Source organism: Erpetoichthys calabaricus, chromosome 12 (genome assembly GCF_900747795.2).
Source record: "Erpetoichthys calabaricus chromosome 12, fErpCal1.3, whole genome shotgun sequence".
Taxonomy (NCBI): Eukaryota; Metazoa; Chordata; class Cladistia; order Polypteriformes; family Polypteridae; genus Erpetoichthys; species Erpetoichthys calabaricus.
Window position 1 is genome coordinate 10,173,628 of NC_041405.2, and position 18,559 is coordinate 10,192,186.

An 18,559-nucleotide genomic window follows, 5' to 3' on the forward strand; every position below is an offset into this window, starting at 1 on the left:
CAGTGGCAGTCACACTTGAGTGAAATCTTAAGATACTGTACTATAATCTTGGGTGTACGCGCATTGCAAATGTGAGCTGCATGTAACTAAAGTTGGCAAATATAAGAATAGACAAACGGTAGTAGCAACAGATTCAGCTATGATTCTACCGAAAATGAATCTGTGCATTTGATGAAAGGGGATTTATGTTGGTCACCTGTTCTGGAGAAAGAAATTGTCATTTTTGTAGGCAGCTACAGACACTACATTTAAAAAAAAATAAATAAAAAGCTTCAGTCTGCATATTTACAAGTATAAGTTTTTACTTTTTCCTCAAATAAACTGCAATCAACTGTAGAGGACAATTCACAATTTACAAAGGCAATTTACGGGACCCTTGAAGGCAATTTACTTAACCACATCCACATTCCTTCTCTCTTTTTCACCAATAATTTATGAACTAAATACATTTGTACATTCTTTCTTTCTTGCTTACCCGACTACATCTGTACATTCCTTGTAATTTATGGTAAAATGACAATTTACAACTTAATTGTAAAAGAACTGGAGACAGCAAGAGAATACACACATAAGTATAAGGATCCAAGCTTTTAGGCAGAGCCATCCATCACCAAGATAGAGTTGCCAATCACATGTGTGTAATATCAAGAGGTCCAGAATTCCACATGGATTTTTGGCATAAATAACGGCCCATCTGAGGGACCTGTAATCAAGGTCAGAGACAGAAGTACTCACACTTCAGCAAAGGAGGCCATGGAGAATGGAGAATGTAAGTAATGTGTCAGTACGACAAAGGAATCTAAAAGCCACTGAAGAGAACACCCTTTTTGACATTGCTGTAAATTCACTGTAAGACTATATATCCATCCATCCATCCATTTTCCAACCCGCTGAATCCGAACACAGGGTCACGGGGGTCTGCTGGAGCCAATCCCAGCCAACACAAGGCAGGAACCAATCCCGGGCAAGGTGCCAACCCACCGCAGGACACACACAAACACACCAAGCACACACTAGGGCCAATTTAGAATCGCCAATCCACCTAACCTGCATGTCTTTGGACTGTGGGAGGAAACCGGAGCGCCCGGAGGAAACCCACACAGACACGGGGAGAACATGCAAACTCCATGCAGGGAGGACCCGAGAAGCGAACCTGGGTCCCCAGGTCTCCCAACTGCGAGGCAGCAGCGCTACCCACTGCGCCACCGTGCCGCCCATGACTATATATACATATATATACAATACAATACAATATATTTATTTGTTTCTCTATTATATTTTATTCATCCATCCATCCATTATCCAACCCGCTATATCCTAACTACAGGGTTATGAGGATCTGCTGGAGCCAATCCCAGCCAACACAGGGTGCAAGGCAGGAAACAAACCCCGGGTAGGGTGCCAGCCCACCGCAGGGCACACACAAAAACCACACACTAGGGACAATTTAGAATCGCCACTGCACCTAACCTGCATGTCTTTGGACTGTGGGAGGAAACCCACACAGACATGGGGAGAACATGCAAAATCCATGCAGGGAGGACCTGGGAAGCAAACCCGGGTCTCCTAACTGCAAGGCAGAAGCGCTACCTTCTGCACCACCGTGCCGCCCTATAGTTTCTTCTATATGTATTATTCAATTTTAATTAAAACCAAGTTGCTTTTAAGTTTCCATACCTTGTCTTTTTTAACTGGAATGACTGAAGTAATAAAGTAAACAACATGGCACCTAATGTGGGGAAACTGCCACTGTCTTTCTCACCGGGTTTAGCAAGTTGAGGGAGACACCTCAAAAGAACGAAACACATCTGTGATTGGTCAGTGGTTTTAACCAAGGTGTACTAAACTCCAAGTGTCTCAGGGACACACGTGTGTTGTTTGTACTAAAACTGGCAAATCCCTCTGCGGAGTGCTAAGCAGTGACTGTCGGTGTAGACATCACTCATACATACTTGTGTGGATATCATTTGTGTCTGTATTTGTGTGTGTGTGAAGTTTAGGCTGTGAGAGTAGACCAATTCAACAAACTTGGTGAGTTCCAAAAGCCTTTCCCATTATAAAATCGGGTTTTGATGAATAGATATGGTAATATTTTAAGGCTTGACTTATTAACAAATTTTCCACTAAGATTTGATTTAGCATTTGGGCTATACTGTATGCCACACAAGAATAAAACTGTCAGCATATTGTTGTGAGAATGGTTGACAGGCCATGCTGTTAAATCCATCGAATCACCTTAATATAAGTTTAAAATCCCACTACTCAAACTTTCTCACCTAACTCAAAGCTGGCAGATCCCCCCTTGGCTGGCAGATTCTCACCATACAGTCATAGACATAAAGCCAGAAGCCTGGATAAAGTGGCTCGGTAAACTTGGCCTGGAAACGGTGCAGGAGTGTCATTGTGTTTGACACACCATAAAATGAGATGCTACCTTCTGGAAAATCCAGGTACACCCCAATCCGGGGAAAGAGGGGAGAGGTGACAGGGATGTGCTGCTGACCGTGGTGGGCAAAGCAGTTGCTCCCTGACCACTCCAGGCACCAGGAGGCACCGTTGTATCCGAGGCCACAAGGGTCCTTGCCTCCTTTGCGGCCAATTCCTTTGTAAGCAACACCAATGCCAACCCGCCCGTTGTTCCACTCCACCTCCCAGTAGTAACGGTCCAAGAACAGACCCTCTTGGCACAGAACCTGTTGGTAGCGATCAAATCTCTGTGGTTGGCTGGGATACGGGTGGGCCTGTCTTGATACTCTCACAGACCTCAAGTCCTCTGACAAAATTAAGTTCCTGTGGGCTGTGATGGGATCCAACGTTAGACAGCAGATATCTGCGGAAACAAATAAGCATTCCACCACTGTTAAAGTGATAATTCAGTGCCTAAAGGCCCTGTCACATCATACGATTTTTTCAGCAATTTTCAGTTGAAGACTCCATTTACATAATCTTAGCGAGTTGGGAGCAACCTAAAATCCCAAGCGACTTAGTTCAACCAGTCTGTAACTCGCCCCAACAAAATTAAATAAGTTTTCCTTTGTCTTAAGTCTTTGGGACGAGCATGTGCGTATGCAAGAACTGACAACCAGTGATGAGCAAACCCATTGGAATTTCTGCGAAATCAGAGAAATATCTGTGAACTTTACCAAACTTGGCAAAATGCATTGAAATCAATGCATCAATGCAATCAATAACTAGGATGTTATAAAGTTTGCTCCATGTTTTAATCAAATTTAATCAAAACTGCTCCTTCAAGTGCACAGACAAAATTCTTTTTGCGAAGTTCTCTTCTGCCTGACATTTTTGTGCATTTCAGAAACCCAAATGTGGCAGAAGTTACTAGGAGCAGCTACTAGGAAAAAGGAACCTCGCAAACAGGAGAGAGACTCATCTGTCTAATGTCTTGTGTTTTACATACCAGGTCAGAGCAAAAAATAAAAATAAGAAAAGGGTAAAGGTTGAGGCAGAGTTCGATGTAGCTGCAAAGTAGTCATACAGCACTGGCTCTGTCAGACAGCACCTTATTGGCCATCAGGAAATTGGAAGAGCTTGCAATATTTTGTAAAACTGTTCTGGAAAGTCATCATGGGGTCGTCTAATTTGTCAACCTCTGTAATTACTAGTCATGTATTCTGATGTCTTCAGGCAACACAATCAACAAGTGCAGTCGTCAAGTCAGACATCCCTTTCAACTAGAAGTCATGTAAAGTGACGCTGGCCTAAGGTGTTATCCATATTACTAACCGAGAATGGTAAACCGGAAGGCACAGACGCAGGTACACGGCAATGGACGCAGGAGACATAGTGCGCAGGCGCCTACAGCGCGCGTCTCATAAACCACAAGCGAAGTCTGATCCACTGCGAACGAAGGAGTCAAGGCTCAAAAACGAAAGAGCTCAACTAACGTAAATAAGACATGAAGCAACAACGCGTCCATAGCTAACGACTAACGACACAGCCACACAGAAAAGAGGATTCTGCGCTGCACCCCAGAGTCAAACGGAAGACACTACGGAGTCCGCAAAGGTCCACAAAGATAGTACGGAATGCGCGAGAAAGTACGAAAGGCGCAGGCGCCTACAACGCGCTTCTGAACTAAACGTCCACACTACACAGCATGGTCCGGGTAATAAGAATAAACGAACTCTCCGTATTAAACGTACGGCATCCTCACATGTCCAAACCATATAGCATATGTGAATCACATTACAGTGATGCATTCTTAACAGTACAACCACAGAAAACGCTCCGTATTAACAGTAAGTGCAATTATCCATATTACTAACGGTAGACAACGGATAACTAATGGAGTCACAATCACGGCTCCAAAACGATCCAGCTCAACTAACGGAGCTACAAAAACGAGCCCGCATGGATAAAAACAATAAACGTAGGCGCCTACAACGCGCGTCTGAAACCGCGGAAGCAAAACTGTCTCGGCTCCAAAACCAAACAGCTCGACTAACTGAGCTACAAAAACAAGCCCGCCTGGATAAAATCAATGAACGCAGGCGCCTACAACACGCGTCTGAAATGCCGCAAGCAAAGCAGGCACAGCTCCAAAAAGAAAGAGCTCGACAGACGGGGATACAAAAACGAGCCCGCCTGGATAAAAACAATGAACGCAGGCGCCTACAACGCGCTTCTCAAACAACACAACCAAAGGAGTCACGGCTCCAAAACGAAACATCTCAACTAATGGACATACAGAAACAAGAGCCCGCCTGAATACAATTAATGAACGCAGGTGCCTACAACGCGCCTCTCAAACAGCAGAGGCAATAGATAAAATGGAAAAGAAAGGAACGACAAACGGCCGCTAAACAATTACGCCAATTAGCTGACAACGCATTCTGTAATGAGTCCACTATTAATGAACATTCATTAGGATTAATGAATATCATTTGCTGTCATTGTCATTCACTTAACTTCCCTGAAGAAACAACTAGCAATATAACTAATGAGTTTACACGTTGTTGTCAAAAGGGTCAGGTTAGACTGCCTCCTTTAAATGAATATCCTGAATATCTACGGAGGCTTCTAACTAACAATGTGCCCAAAAGTAAAAACTTTATGGACTGCATTAGATCCTACAATAGTTCATTTGTTTTTGCATCTACCGGGGTAAATATCAGGCCACCAGCTGGCAATGGCCCATACTGCTTTTGCGCATGTGGACAAATATTACATTGGATTGGAACAGTGCACCCTGAGCCAAATCACGAACGCAAATATGCACAAATCTACGTATTAGATCCAGATGACGCAATCTATCAACGAATGAACCTTCCTGAAAACAAGCAATGCACAGAGCAATATTCCCATCGTTAATGAAGTTGCAATTGTCTTTCAAAGTAAAGATGGTGAGCCTCCATTTGACCGCAATATTGTCCTGCATTTATGTCCTGATGGAACCAACAAAGCTATCTTCCAACGCATAGACATTTGCAACGGTACACGTTTAGTCATCAACACCATGACAGACAATGTTATTGAAGCAAAAGTACTTACAGGATCACATTCTAACAATACTGTTTTGATTCCTAGAGTTGACCTTACAAGTTCTGACCTGGAATTACCTTTTACACTTAAACGATGCCAATTTCCCATTAAACCTGCATTTGCCATGACAATCAACAAATCCCAAGGACAAACCATGGACAGAGTTGGCATATACCTCTCTGAGCCTGTATTTGGACATGGACAACTTCATGTAGCCTTCTCAAGAGTTCGGCGTTCATCTGACAGTAAAGTTAAAGTTATAGATACTCCATACCAAGGAAAACTCATTCAAGGACAACACACCATCTTTACTACAAATATTGTGTATAAAGAAATATTCCAATAAATCTTTCTAATGTGCCATGCTATGGGTTCTTTGCTTCCTTTCTTCGTCATCTACACCTTTACACTCCAATATATCTCATACATACATCAATGTATTTCGGGTTACCCAACACCAGGGGTTGGCGAGCGAAGCGAGCAGGGGGCGGAGCCCACTAGTAACATAAGAACCTGGAGCTGAGCCGAGCACAGCAAAGCAGTGAGATCAGAAGTGCTTCTGCCGACTCATTCCGCAATGATCGCATCCCTTTACAGCAAGAGAATCAGTAGGAGGCTTGAAGGTGGTGTGTCTCACTTGTGCTGAAACCAAATCCCAGTAGAGCTGTGCAGCCACAACACCTGATTTATTTCAGAAAACCCTGCCAATCACTTATGTTGTCTTTCTGTGGGAGCCTTACTGGTGTCATGGCCGTCCTGTTTGCGTAACCTGAACTATTACACTCAAGAGCGGCATTTGGGGTGGCAAGTGGGGCGACCACCACAGGTCTCACGCCTAATGGGGCCCCGCTTTTGAGGTCCGTGTGTCCTGTTCGAGTGGATTTGTAAAGTTATACTCTTCAGTTATATTTTGATAAAGTCTACGTGTTATCTTGCAAAAAATTAGCTGAATACTGTAATGAGAAAATCTGATGTATGTTAACATTATTTTTATTAAATTCACATGCAAGTTTATACAGTCCACACATACCGGTAACTGCATTTGACGTAACCGGCCCCACGTGGTGTTGGTCACGCACACCCCCTCTGATTACACTATTTATTTGTATCCACCACCTTGGACAGACCTCTGCAGAGATAACACACACTTTGTATTGCTACATTCACACAGAAAATTCAAGTTACTTGCTACCCAGAAAAAGCACTTACATTTTAAAAATTTGTTATCTACCCTTGGGTCTTCTTCCAACAAGGCAATAGATTCAACTTCCCATCCTGGAGAAACAGAAGTTAAAAAAAATCAATAACATGATTGCATTCTGCAGTGTTAAAGAGCATAAGGTCCAAAGGAAAGTGAAAAAACTATAATGCAACAAGGACAGTATCCACTGGACCACCTTTAGTTAAGATCATAGGACTGGACATTATCCACTGGACCACCTTTAGTTAAGATCATAGGACTGTTTCCATAGTTAACTCAAGTACGTGATCTAAAGTTTTATATAACACAAGCAGAAGAACATTTTTAAAGGTTGACCTTCTATCACTGCTGGCTGAAATGTTTTTATTCCATCTGTCATCTACCCTACCTCTCTATCCATTTCACTACCCTCATGAGTTTTTGTGTTTAATTGGAATCCACAGTTCCTTGATGGATTGGAACCATTTCTTTGTGTTTCCTGGTTTACTGGGGTTTCACGAATAAATGCTTAATCTGACATTAATAAACTGGATGGTTTTTTGAATAATTAAATTAATGGATCACAATGAAGTCACCAATGGGACGTTACTGTAGGCCTCCATATTATTGCAGGAGACATTACCAACGGTGATATTCCATAATGATTCAAAATTCATTTATTCAGCGTTGATTTCAAATATTTAAAATGTTATCACTATGCCCCATTGACATTAAAGCCAAAATTGAATAGCATCTCATCATAAAATGGACTTGGATAAATGTGACTGTCAAGAAACAGTAAAAGTTACAAACGCCAACTTTACTAGTCCTCTTTTTATGAAATTCTTAACAGCAACTTGGTATGTGCTACAAAATCACATTTCATTTTGTTTCTTCATGGTTTATGTTTCACCAACCATGCACCACAGCATCACCATCCTTCTCTGGTGGTCCGAACTTCACCCCATAAGTTGTGTATAACATCACAATACAATAACTAATGGTGAGTGAAACAGCTGAGTCTCCTTTTGCATGTGTCATGCATGCATGCCAGAGAGTTGCCTTCCAGGCTCACCTAAGGTATGTGGTACCACCCCAGGATGACAGGGAGCGCTGTTGCTAACAGTCTTGAATCTTTTTTTGCCCTCACAGCCTGGAGAAACCACCCCTTAAAGGCAACAAAGCCAAGGAAGCCCCACACCTTGCAGTCCACTCAGTATAAAAGGGAGACACTCATTTCGAACCTGACCACCATAAAGAGAGAGAGTGCGTCCCAGCCAGAGAGCATGTGTTTTTATCAAAAAGTTTTCTTTTGTTGTTGAAATTACACTGGTGTTTGCCAATTTGGCACCCCAAGCATTTGGCATTTGCCATGCCTCATCATTCACCCCACTACACATGCTATTTCACGATATTCATGTTAAACTTCACATCACATGCAGTTTTGCAATGTGAAACTCACTGAAAATGGTGCTTTGGAATTTAAAAACTTCTTGGGGAAGAAAGAAAAGAACGTTACTCCTTAAATATTTGGCAACAATGTATACACCACTTTTGGATCTGTATATTTTTAAAAAAAGCATCCATCCATCCATCATCCAACCCGCTATATTCTGACTACAGGGTCAGGTGGAGCCAAACCCAGCCAACACAGGGCGCAAGGCAGGAATCAAACCCTGGGCAGGGTGCCAGCCTACCGCAGGGTGCACACACACACACACCAAGCACACACTAAGGACAATTTAGAATCACCAATGCACCTAACCTGCATGTCTTTGGACTGTGGGAGGAAACCCATACAGACACTGGGAGAACATGCAAACTCCACGCAAGGAGGACCCCAGAAGCGAACTCAGGTCTCCTAACTGCGAGGCAGCAGCGCTACCCACTGCGCCACCCTTAAAAAAGCATCAAGATGAAAATAAATGGAGAAAAATACTTTTTTAGAAGTTTGACATGGTTACACACAATCCACAATGAGACAAACCACCAAAAACTATGGGAGGCCCTTCATATTTATAGGGAAGGGGGCAGTTCCTGGTGGTGATTGGCAGATGGTCCTGTCTCTTGGGGAACCACCCACAAAACAAAAGGAACATAAACAAAGGCTTTGGTAACAAAGTAGATAATAAACAAAAGTAACATTAACAGACACATAGCACAACAATGACAAGAAAGACAACTTTGAACTCCAGTCAGCGGAGAAACAACAGCTGAAACATGACACTCCTGAAATATCCAGGCTGTCACATCCATTTGATTTTGACACATTTAAGCATATTAATGTTAAAGACTATATGACAAAATAAAGTATCTAAACTTTGCTTTGGTGCTTAATTAACATTTAACATTATACAAAGTTATTGACTGTTTTTTACCTGCATTATTAGATAGATAGATAGATAGATAGATAGATAGATAGATAGATAGATAGATAGATAGATAGATAGATAGATAGATAGATAGATAGATAGATAGATAGATACTTTATTAATCCCAAGGGGAAATTCACATTCTTCAGCAGCAGCATACTGATACAATAAATAATATTAAATTAAAGAATGATGATAATGCAGGTGAAAAACAGACAATAACTTTGTATAATGTTAAATGTTAACGTTTACCCCCCCGGGTGGAATTAAAGAGTCGCATAGTTTGGGGGAGGAACAATCTCCTCAATCTGTCAGTGGAGCAGGACATTGACAGCAGTCTGTCACTGAAGCTGCTCTTCTGTCAGGAGATGACACTATTAAGTGGATGCAGTGGATTCTCCATAATTGATAGGAGCCTGCTGAGCGCCCTTCGCTCTGCCACAGATGTTAAACTGTCCAGCTCCATGCCAACAATAGAGCCTGCCTTCCTCACCAGTTTGTCCAGACGTGAGGCATCTTTCCTCTTAATGCTGCCTCCCCAGCACACCACTGCGTAGAAGAGGGCGCTCGCCACAACTGTCTGATAGAACATCTGCAGCATCTTATTGCAGATGTTGAAGGACGCCAGCCTTCTAAGGTAGTATAACCGGCTCTGTCCTTTCTTGCACAGCGCATCAGTATTGGCAGTCCAGTCTAATTTATCATCCAGCTGCACTCCCAGATATTTATAGGTCTGTACCATCTGCACACAGTCACCTTTGATAATCACTGGGTCTATGAGGGGTCTGGGCCTCCTAAAATCCACCACCAGCTCTTTGGTTTTGCTGGTGTTCAGGTGTAGGTGGTTTGAGTCGCACCATTTAACAAAGTCATTGATTAGGTCCCTATACTCCTCCTCCAGCCCATTCCTGATGCAGCCCACGATAGCAGTGTCATCAGCGAACTTTTGCACATGGCAGGACTCCGAGTTGTATTGGAAGTCCGATGTATATAGGCTGAACAGGACCGGAGAAAGTACAGTCCCCTGTGGCACTCCTGTGTTGCTGACCACAATGTCAGACGTGCAGTTCCCAAGACGCACATACTGAGGTCTGTCTTTAAGATAGTCCACGATCCATGCCACTAGGTATGAATCTAATCCCATCTCTGTCAGCTTGTCCCTAAGGAGCAGAGGTTGGATTGTGTTGAAGGCGCTAGAGAAGTCTAGAAACATAATTCTTACAGCACCACTGTCTCTGTCCAAGTGAGAGAGGGATCGGTGTAGCATATAGATGATGGCATCCTCCGCTCCCACCTTCTCCTGATATGCAAACTGCAGAGGGTCAAGGGCGTGTTGAACCTGTGGCCTAAGGTGGTGAAGCAGCAGTCTCTCCATGGTCTTCATCACATGTGATGTCAGAGCAACAGGCCGAAAGTCATTCAGCTCACTAGGATGTGATACCTTTGGGACTGGGGTGATACAAGTGATATTATCAATCTTTAATTTAATATTGTTTATTGTATCAGTATGCTGCTGCTGGAGAATGTGAATTTCCCATTGGGATTAATAAAGTATCTATCTATCTATCTATCTATCTATCTATCTATCTATCTATCTATCTATCTATCTATCTATCTATCTATCTATCTATCTATCTATCTATCTATCTATCTATCCTATATTGCCATCTGGGGTCTAGAGACTTGGCGAAAGGAGGACATGGAGTTGCAATAACAGTCAGCACTGGGTGAAGTCAGGTAGGTTCTTCCCATTCCCAGCCAAGTGAATGAAAGGATGAGGACAAGAGTTGGGGACGAGGACATATTTGTGGGTCCACTTAACAAAGTTAGAGTAGGGTCACTCCAAAAACACTTCCATGTTAAAAACTGGCTTTTTGTGTAAAATGTGATTTCCCCCTGAAACTCACTTATTTTGTTGATTTTTCCCAGCTCCTTATCACTGATCTCCTGTAGGCATTTTGAAAAGTCGGCAACTGCTTTCCTCACAGCCTTCAAGGGCAGATCTGTATTGCTGGGAACACTGGGCATCTCCCGCATTTCAGGAGGAACAGAGGCAACATGGAACTTCTGCAGTGGGAAACAGAATGACACTTCAGCTGACAGGGTTTGGGATGTGTCTGCAGACTTAATAGCCTGTCACCCTACCTGCAGGAAGTGGAGGTGGTCCTCACTGTTGGACAGCTCAGTCACATCGGTCATTTTCTCCTTTAGCTCTTCAAGCTCCTCTTCCAACTGCTTTATCAGGCTTTCAAGTTGACTCACTCTTGACATTTCCTGTGTGCGCATCAACTGGATCACATCGTCGCGCATTTTCTCAATGGATTGGATCACCTGCTTGAAGCTCTCCTCACACGCCTTTATTTCATCCTGTGTGGAGTTCTGCTTTGAAGAAACAGAGAAGAGAAAACTGAAGACAACTCATGCAGATCCCTCAGTCAACTCTCCTGACCATGTAGTTATATCTCAAGTCTAATTTGATGGTGTCCTTCAACTGAAATTGATGTTTAAAATGATACATTTTCACCCAATATTTCCACAATATGTGTTTATTATGCGTTGATTTGGTTAGTACTACTGCCTCATAGCTGTAAAATTATGAGTTCAGATCATGGCCTGGGAACTACCAGCATGGAGTACATTCTCCACAAAGACCTTGATTTTCACTGACATATCTCGAACACAGCACACACTACAAAGAAGTTGGTATTCATTCATCACAAACAAGACCTGAACCACCTTCTCGTCTCATGAATGTCGGTGAAACCATTCAGTGCTCCACAGAACTTAACCTTTCTTTCTGCTGCAATAAATGCATAACATAACATACTCAAACATAATTCAGTTTAAGGTTGTATAGGAAAGAAAGAATTGTATACCAGCAACACGAGGAGCAGAGTAGAATCCAACCCTGGAAAGTGTGCCAATTCTTTGAAGGGCCGACTCACCAGCACACACACAATTCAGAATCACTGATTACCCTCATACAAAGGTCTTTGAGGATGTTCAAGTAAAACCCTAAATATTTGAAGGAAAAACGACACGACAGATTCAAACCTACAGCAGAATAATACTTGAGGCAGCAGAACTGATCACTTTGCCGGCAAGCCATCATTTGCAATAACAAGTCCTTTAAACACCATTTAACCACTCATGAGGAGCACTTTGCCTTCCGGATGTCACCCACCTTCACATGCTGTACTGTCTGCTTCAGTTTCTCCTGCACTTCCTGACGTTCTTCCATCTGCTGCTTTATTTTTTCCAATGTTGTCTTCATTTGCTTCTGTTTAAAGATACAAGGGTGGGTGGGGGGACACAGAGTTACAATCAAAAGTTGTTAAGACCGTGAAGTGGGTGGTGGCACATAACCCTCTCTTGTTTTCACTTCACACGTAAGTGGTCAGAACGTTTTGGTGTCATCTGTGTATGATAACAATTGAAATTTATACTGACCCTGTAAGAAGACTTTGAGAATGACATTAGTCAACTATACAATATACTAATAACGCTGCTGTGACACAGTAAGGAGACCGGGGTTCACCTCTCCTGGGTGTTCCCTGCATGGAGTTTTCATGTTCTCTCCGTGTCTGTGTGAGTTTCATCCAGGTCCTCCGGTTTCCTTCCACAGTCCAAAAGACATGCAGGTTAGGTGGATCAGTGAGGCCTAATTGGCCCCATGTCTAAGGATTGCGCCTACCTACACCCTTTGCTTGCTTTGCACAGGCATCAGCTGCCCTGTGACCCTGACTTGGATAAGCTGGCTTAGAAAATGAGTGGATATTGTTGTGGCAGAAACACTCTGCTCAAAGAAGGCACTCGAAGACCACAGGATGTGCAGGCAAAATCAAGCTTTATTGCATGATGTACACACGGTCTCAGTTCATATGAATTGAGCAAATGGCAACTCAGTGACCTTTCCTTTATTACAGTCCTTATCAAGAGTTTACCACACTCAGCTCATTTGACACTCCTATCTGACTCCAACTTCCCGTTGTCCTGGTCCTGCCTCTAATTAGTCCCCCCAATATTTCCCTGCCTCATGAATGTAATAGCACTCTATCTTATCCGTCATGGCCACCTGGCAGGACCTCTGCCCACCATGAACCCGTCCACTTCCTGCCACCATTATCTCTAGTTCTCATCTCACATTCACCACCTGGACAGAAAGGGGTGGGTCGGCCTGTTAGTCTCTCTCTACATCCCTGACCTTCACTCATGAAATATTGGTGGTTTCCACCTTGCTAAGAAAAATAAAAAATATACAGGCACAGGACTTTTTGTGATTTAACCCTAGCTATACTAACATGCACTATGAAATAATCCTTATTTTCATACATGCTCATGATTCTCTTTGACATGATCATTCGAGTATGGGGTGAATTTGATGGTCGTGTTGATGTTGTCCGTATAGCTTGAGGAGGTCATGTTGAGCACTTGTAAAATTATATAATAAACTTTATGCTCACCGAAACCATTTACAATTTACTGCATTGTTCTGTAATGATTTACAAGTGAAATAAATCATTTTGAAATCGGATAAATCTTTTTGAATCACCTTATATTATATTATACTAGCCAACCCGCGGCGTAGCATACGCCACATAATTATGTATTGATGAGTGAACACTTCCTGAAAGACACAGTTGTCCAAAAGGGGTGGGTTTGAGGATACGACTGTAGGTGAATGAAAAGATGGAACTCTGGAGAGGGCAACATACGATTGTCCGTGACTGACAATTGGAGGGCCGCCGTCGCACGCTCACTCAGCGATTCACATCCGCGACAAACATGATTTTTCTTAGATGGTCCTGCCGCGTCCACCCTCGTTCTTGAAGCATACACACCGCCTGGTCATGTGCCCGCTCGCAAAAGTGACTCATGGAGACCCGCCCACCAACTCTAAGACCATGGTGTGTAAAACAGTTTGTGATGGTGGACGCTGTCGTGCGTCATAACCGAAAAGAATAATGAAAAGTCAACGTGACTCAGAGGTGCATGTGGAGTGTAGCAGAGACAAACGCAAATGACGCCCTGTTTTGTGAGTTGCTGCGTCCGAGATGGTGGACGTGGCTCTGCAAGTTGTCATCATATCCAATGGTCTTAGAGTTTGTGGGCGTGGCTCCGTCCTGCGTGCTCCATGGGTGTCTTGCTCGCTGGCGGCTAAGTGAATTATATTATATTATATTATATTATATTATATTATATTATATTATATTATATTATATTATATACTCTATCCTAAGCCTAAAATTGCAACGATTTTATGTCACGTTTTTTGTCACGTTTTTTGTCACACTTTAAATAGGGCTTATTTTAAAACCTACATATATATGTTTGGTATCATTCTTTTCAGAATTTATCAAAATTTAACGTGATGTTGTTAGATTTTCAGATTCTTATTCCATTTTTAAATTATAAACTTAAATATCAAGAAAATCACGGTTTATATGAATGTCAGTTAAAACGAATGGATTGTTTATTTAGTCTCTTATAAATACTCATCGAGCGTAGTGGACCTCAGTTAAACAGGAATACTCCAATCGGTAAGAGAGTAAATATTTTATTCTCATTTCATGATTTTTACTCCGTTAAATAATCAATTTTTTTTTTTTTACATATTTATAGAATTTTGTGATTTTGTCTCAAATAAATAATTATTTTTCTTTTGTACATTTACAGATTTTACTAATATTCTGCCCGCAACTGGGGGTTGGGCGCCAAAGGTGCCTGTTTGGGCTTGCCCCCCTAGTATTATCCATCCATCCATCCATTTTCCAACCCGCAGAATCCAAACACAGGGTCACGGGGGTCTGCTGGAGTCAATCCCAGCCAACACAAGGCAGGAACCAATCCCAGGCAGGGTGCCAATCCACCGCAGGACACACACAAACACCAAGCACACACGGGCCAATTTAGAATCGCCAATCCACCTAAGCTGCATGTTTTTGGACTGTGAGAGGAAACCGGAGCACCCGGAGGACACCCACAGGGAGAACATGCAAACCCCACGCAGGGAGGACCCAGGAAGCAAACCCGGGTCTCCTAACTGCGAGACTGCACCGCTACCACTGCGCCACCCCTAGTATTATATTAAATTTTATTTTCCAACCCACTTAATTCTGAGCTGGATTAAGGGGTGCTGGAGCCTATCCCAGCAAGCACAGGGTGCCACGGTGGAACAAACCCTGGACAAGGCACCAGTCTTATAGCAGGGAGAACACAACACACACCAAACAAACATTAGGGCCAATTTAGAGTTACCATCCACCTAACCTGCATGTCTTTGGACTGTGGGAGGAAACCTGAGTACCTGGGGGAAACTCACACAGGACACGAGAAGAATATGCAAACTCCATGAAGGAAGGACCCAGGACGCAAACCAAGGTAAGTAGTGCTACCAGTGCTCCACGGTATATAAGATTAGATGAGATTATTAGTATGGTATTGTATGTTATTTTAAGCAGTACGTCAGTTAATAATTGCAGATGAGTACATTAAATGCACGTCTACAAGCCTAATTTCCGTCGTTCACCCTGAAAACCTTCTGCGCACGCCCAGTCCACGCCCACGCCCGTGCCCTCGACTCGCTAACCGAGAAGTGTCCAGCTGCAGTCATGATAGTTTTAGGCCTCGGACAGATCCGAGCACTCCACACACTATGAAGTCCATAAATTGACGCCCCCTTCCTGAGCCCCTCCCCTGTTCCGTTGGTGAACTGACGCTTATATTACACGCCCTTTATGACGATTTCAATTCCTTTTAGTTCCTGCACTCAAATGTGGATTCAGCATTTATTAAACTTCTGAACTGTCGAGGTCTCTCAGTTTTGCTTCCGAAGCAGTTGTTTTGGTGTCATATATTAGAAACAAATTGAACAAAAAATCTTAACATTTTTCTTATTCATGAGCACCGCACTTTTTAATGCGTTAGTTAAATGCTGCACTCAACGGAGTAGTGGCTCTGTGGCGAAGGATCTACACTGGTAATCAGAAGGCTGACCCCATATGAAAATGGGAAATGCTTAGGAACAAGAAAATATGCTGCACTCAGCTACGATTAACACTACATATTCTTATAGACTCTGAATCGAATAAATCATATAATTCGTGTGAAGTCAGTCAGAATATGTAGTACTACGCGCCGAACGTTTAGGAGCTTTTTAGAGTACCGTCTTAGTGGTCCTCTCTGTGTTATATCATTAGTACTGTATTATTACTGGTGTATACAATTTTAATGTTTGTATTAACGATGCATTAATTGTGGCAGACTTTATGCTCCAGAGGAATGACGCGCTCGGCCTCAGACGTACGAAGAGGTATAAAGTATTCGTTTGAGTCGCCCGGCTAAGACCTTCTCTGTTAGCCGAGCGGCTTTGCTTACCTATTGGGGATGATGGCTCGCGACCTCGCTGCAGGTACGAAGAGACGTTTATTACATTAGCACGACAGTTTATCCCAGTGAAGCTTTTTTAATGTATAATAAATATTTTTTGCACACAAAAAAAAAAAACTTACCTGCTTCTCTGCCCACTCGGCCTCCACGGACACCGTGTTGTGACCTTTGTGCGTCTCATCGGGACAAAGCACGCAGATGCACTTCTGATCGGTTCTGCAGAAGAGCTCGAGAGCGCGCTGGTGTTCTTGGCATATCTTTTGATCCAGTTGTGCCAACGGGCTGACCAGTTTGTGATTCCGGAGGAGTGGTGCCTCTTCATGGCTACGGACGTGCCTCTCACAGTAAGACGCCAAACAAATAAGACACGACTTCACCGCCTTGCGCTTCACGTCCGGGCAGAAATCGCAGAGCACGTCGTCTGCTTGGGCACAGCTTTCGGGTGGCAAAGTGTCGTTGTCCAGGCTGGTCTGGCGTAATGTCTCCAGCATTTCGGCCAGCAGGGTGTTGCTACACAAGGTGGGCCGCAAGGCGAAGGTCTGCCGGCATTGTGGGCAGCTGTAGGCACCTGCCTGCTGAGGTCGGTCCCAGAATGTCTGGATGCACTCTTTGCAGTAGTTGTGCCCGCAGCCGATGGTCACCGGGTCTTTAAGCATGTCCAGGCACACGGCGCATATGACGCGGTCATCGCACCAGCCGCCGCTAGCCATCGTCAAGTCGCTTAAGTGAAATGTGAAAGTGAAAGAAGCGCCGCTCGGCATTTCCGAGTACGTAAAGACTGGAAGGGGAGTCAGGTGACATCGGTACAGTAGGGGTGGAGCACTTCGAGGAGCACGGGGCACTGCGGCTCGTAAATAAAAGGGGCATTTTACTGGGTAGTGTGGGCCCTACTGCTTGATAACACTGGTCAACAAGCATTTTGGTACTGGGATTCTTTCACCTGCACTTTAACAAATTTCACTTGCTGACTCCAAATCTGAAAAACGTTTTCGTCCAGCACGTTATGATGTTCCAGGTCTTGGACAACTAGGGTGACTGGACAGTAAAGGCGATGCATTTCAGCATTTAAGAAATAAGTTTGGTCTGAAGAAAATTGAAGTCAAAATTAAGGAAGGTGTTTTTGTTGGCCCTGAAATCCGTGAACTGATGCTTGACGATAAGTTCAAAAAGAAACTGAAGCCAACTGAATCAGCACCCTCATTCGTGCAGGTTGTTCAGAATTTTCTTGACAGCAGAGAATTATACTGAGCTTGTGGAGAACCTGCTGAAAGTATATTAGCTTACGGGAGCCCAAATGTCACTGAAGACGCATTTTTTACATTCTCATCTCGACTTTTTTCCAGCAAATCTAAGCGATGTCAGAGATGAGCACGGGGAAAGATTTCATCAAGAAAAACTGATATCGGGGAAAATTCACTCGGAGCATGATGGGTGACTACTGTTGGTTCTTGCAAAGAGAGACGGGTGTGCAGTACAAGCGCAAAAGCGAGGGCCTCCAACATTTTTCGGCGTGCTGACCTCACTTTTATATTGAGGTAAATTGACATAAACGTGTCCCTGGTATCGCCTTCAGGTTTGTTTTCAGAATAAACACATCAAAACAATTTTGGTGGGACAGAGTTCAAACTCCAGATATCGTGCTGATCAGGGCCGGATTTTCCTATAGGCTAACTAGGCTTCAGCCTAGGGCCTCAAGATCAAGAGGGGCCTATATTCAAATTGTTAGCAAAATTTTATTATCTCTCATGTAATTTACAAACTTAAAAATGGAAGGTGAAAGGGCCTCATAAGTGGAATAGCCTAGGGCCTCTTTTCATATAAATCCGGCCCTGGTGCTGATATATTGTATTGATATTCAAAAGTGTCAAAACGTCAATGATGTATATTTCAAAAACCTGACGTGCTAGCTTAATTCTGATTTCATATATGGAATCAGTGTCAAAAAACTTAATAAAGAGCTGCTCTGAAGTTCCCAGTAGCAAACGAAAAATATTTTTTTGTAGACCAGTGTAATGAGTCATTTTATTCTGGGATGGGTGCTTTGCATATACAGTGCATCCAGAAAGTATTCACAGTGCATCACTTTTTCCACATTTTGTTATGTTACAGCCTTATTCCA

The 18,559-nt window shown here is 43.1% G+C and overlaps 1 protein-coding gene across 1 annotated transcript; it reads right to left on the bottom strand.

Annotated features, from left to right (window-relative positions):
• Positions 1–284: 284 nt before the first annotated feature.
• Positions 285–17,223, bottom strand: LOC114661825 (tripartite motif-containing protein 16-like). Its single transcript, XM_028815032.2, has 6 exons — positions 16,563–17,223; positions 12,236–12,331; positions 11,197–11,430; positions 10,959–11,118; positions 6,709–6,774; positions 285–2,830 (listed from the first exon to the last, which is right to left on the bottom strand). Exons 1-6 carry the CDS (start codon positions 17,199–17,201, stop codon positions 2,277–2,279), a joined length of 1,749 nt encoding a protein of 582 aa, XP_028670865.1. The 5' UTR covers positions 17,202–17,223; the 3' UTR covers positions 285–2,276.
• Between the last annotated feature and the right edge of the window lie 1,336 nt (positions 17,224–18,559).

Coding starts and splice junctions, on each gene's coding strand:
- LOC114661825 (XM_028815032.2), bottom strand. CDS start 17,201: ATGCCGAGCGGCGCTTCTTTCACTTTCACATTTCACTTAAGCGACTTG. Junction 12,332..16,562: donor CCGAGTGGGCAGAGAAGCAG/GTAAGTTTTTTT, acceptor ATCTTTAAACAG/AAGCAAATGAAGACAACATT. Junction 2,831..6,708: donor AGATAACAAATTTTTAAAAT/GTAAGTGCTTTT, acceptor TTGTTTCCGCAG/ATATCTGCTGTCTAACGTTG.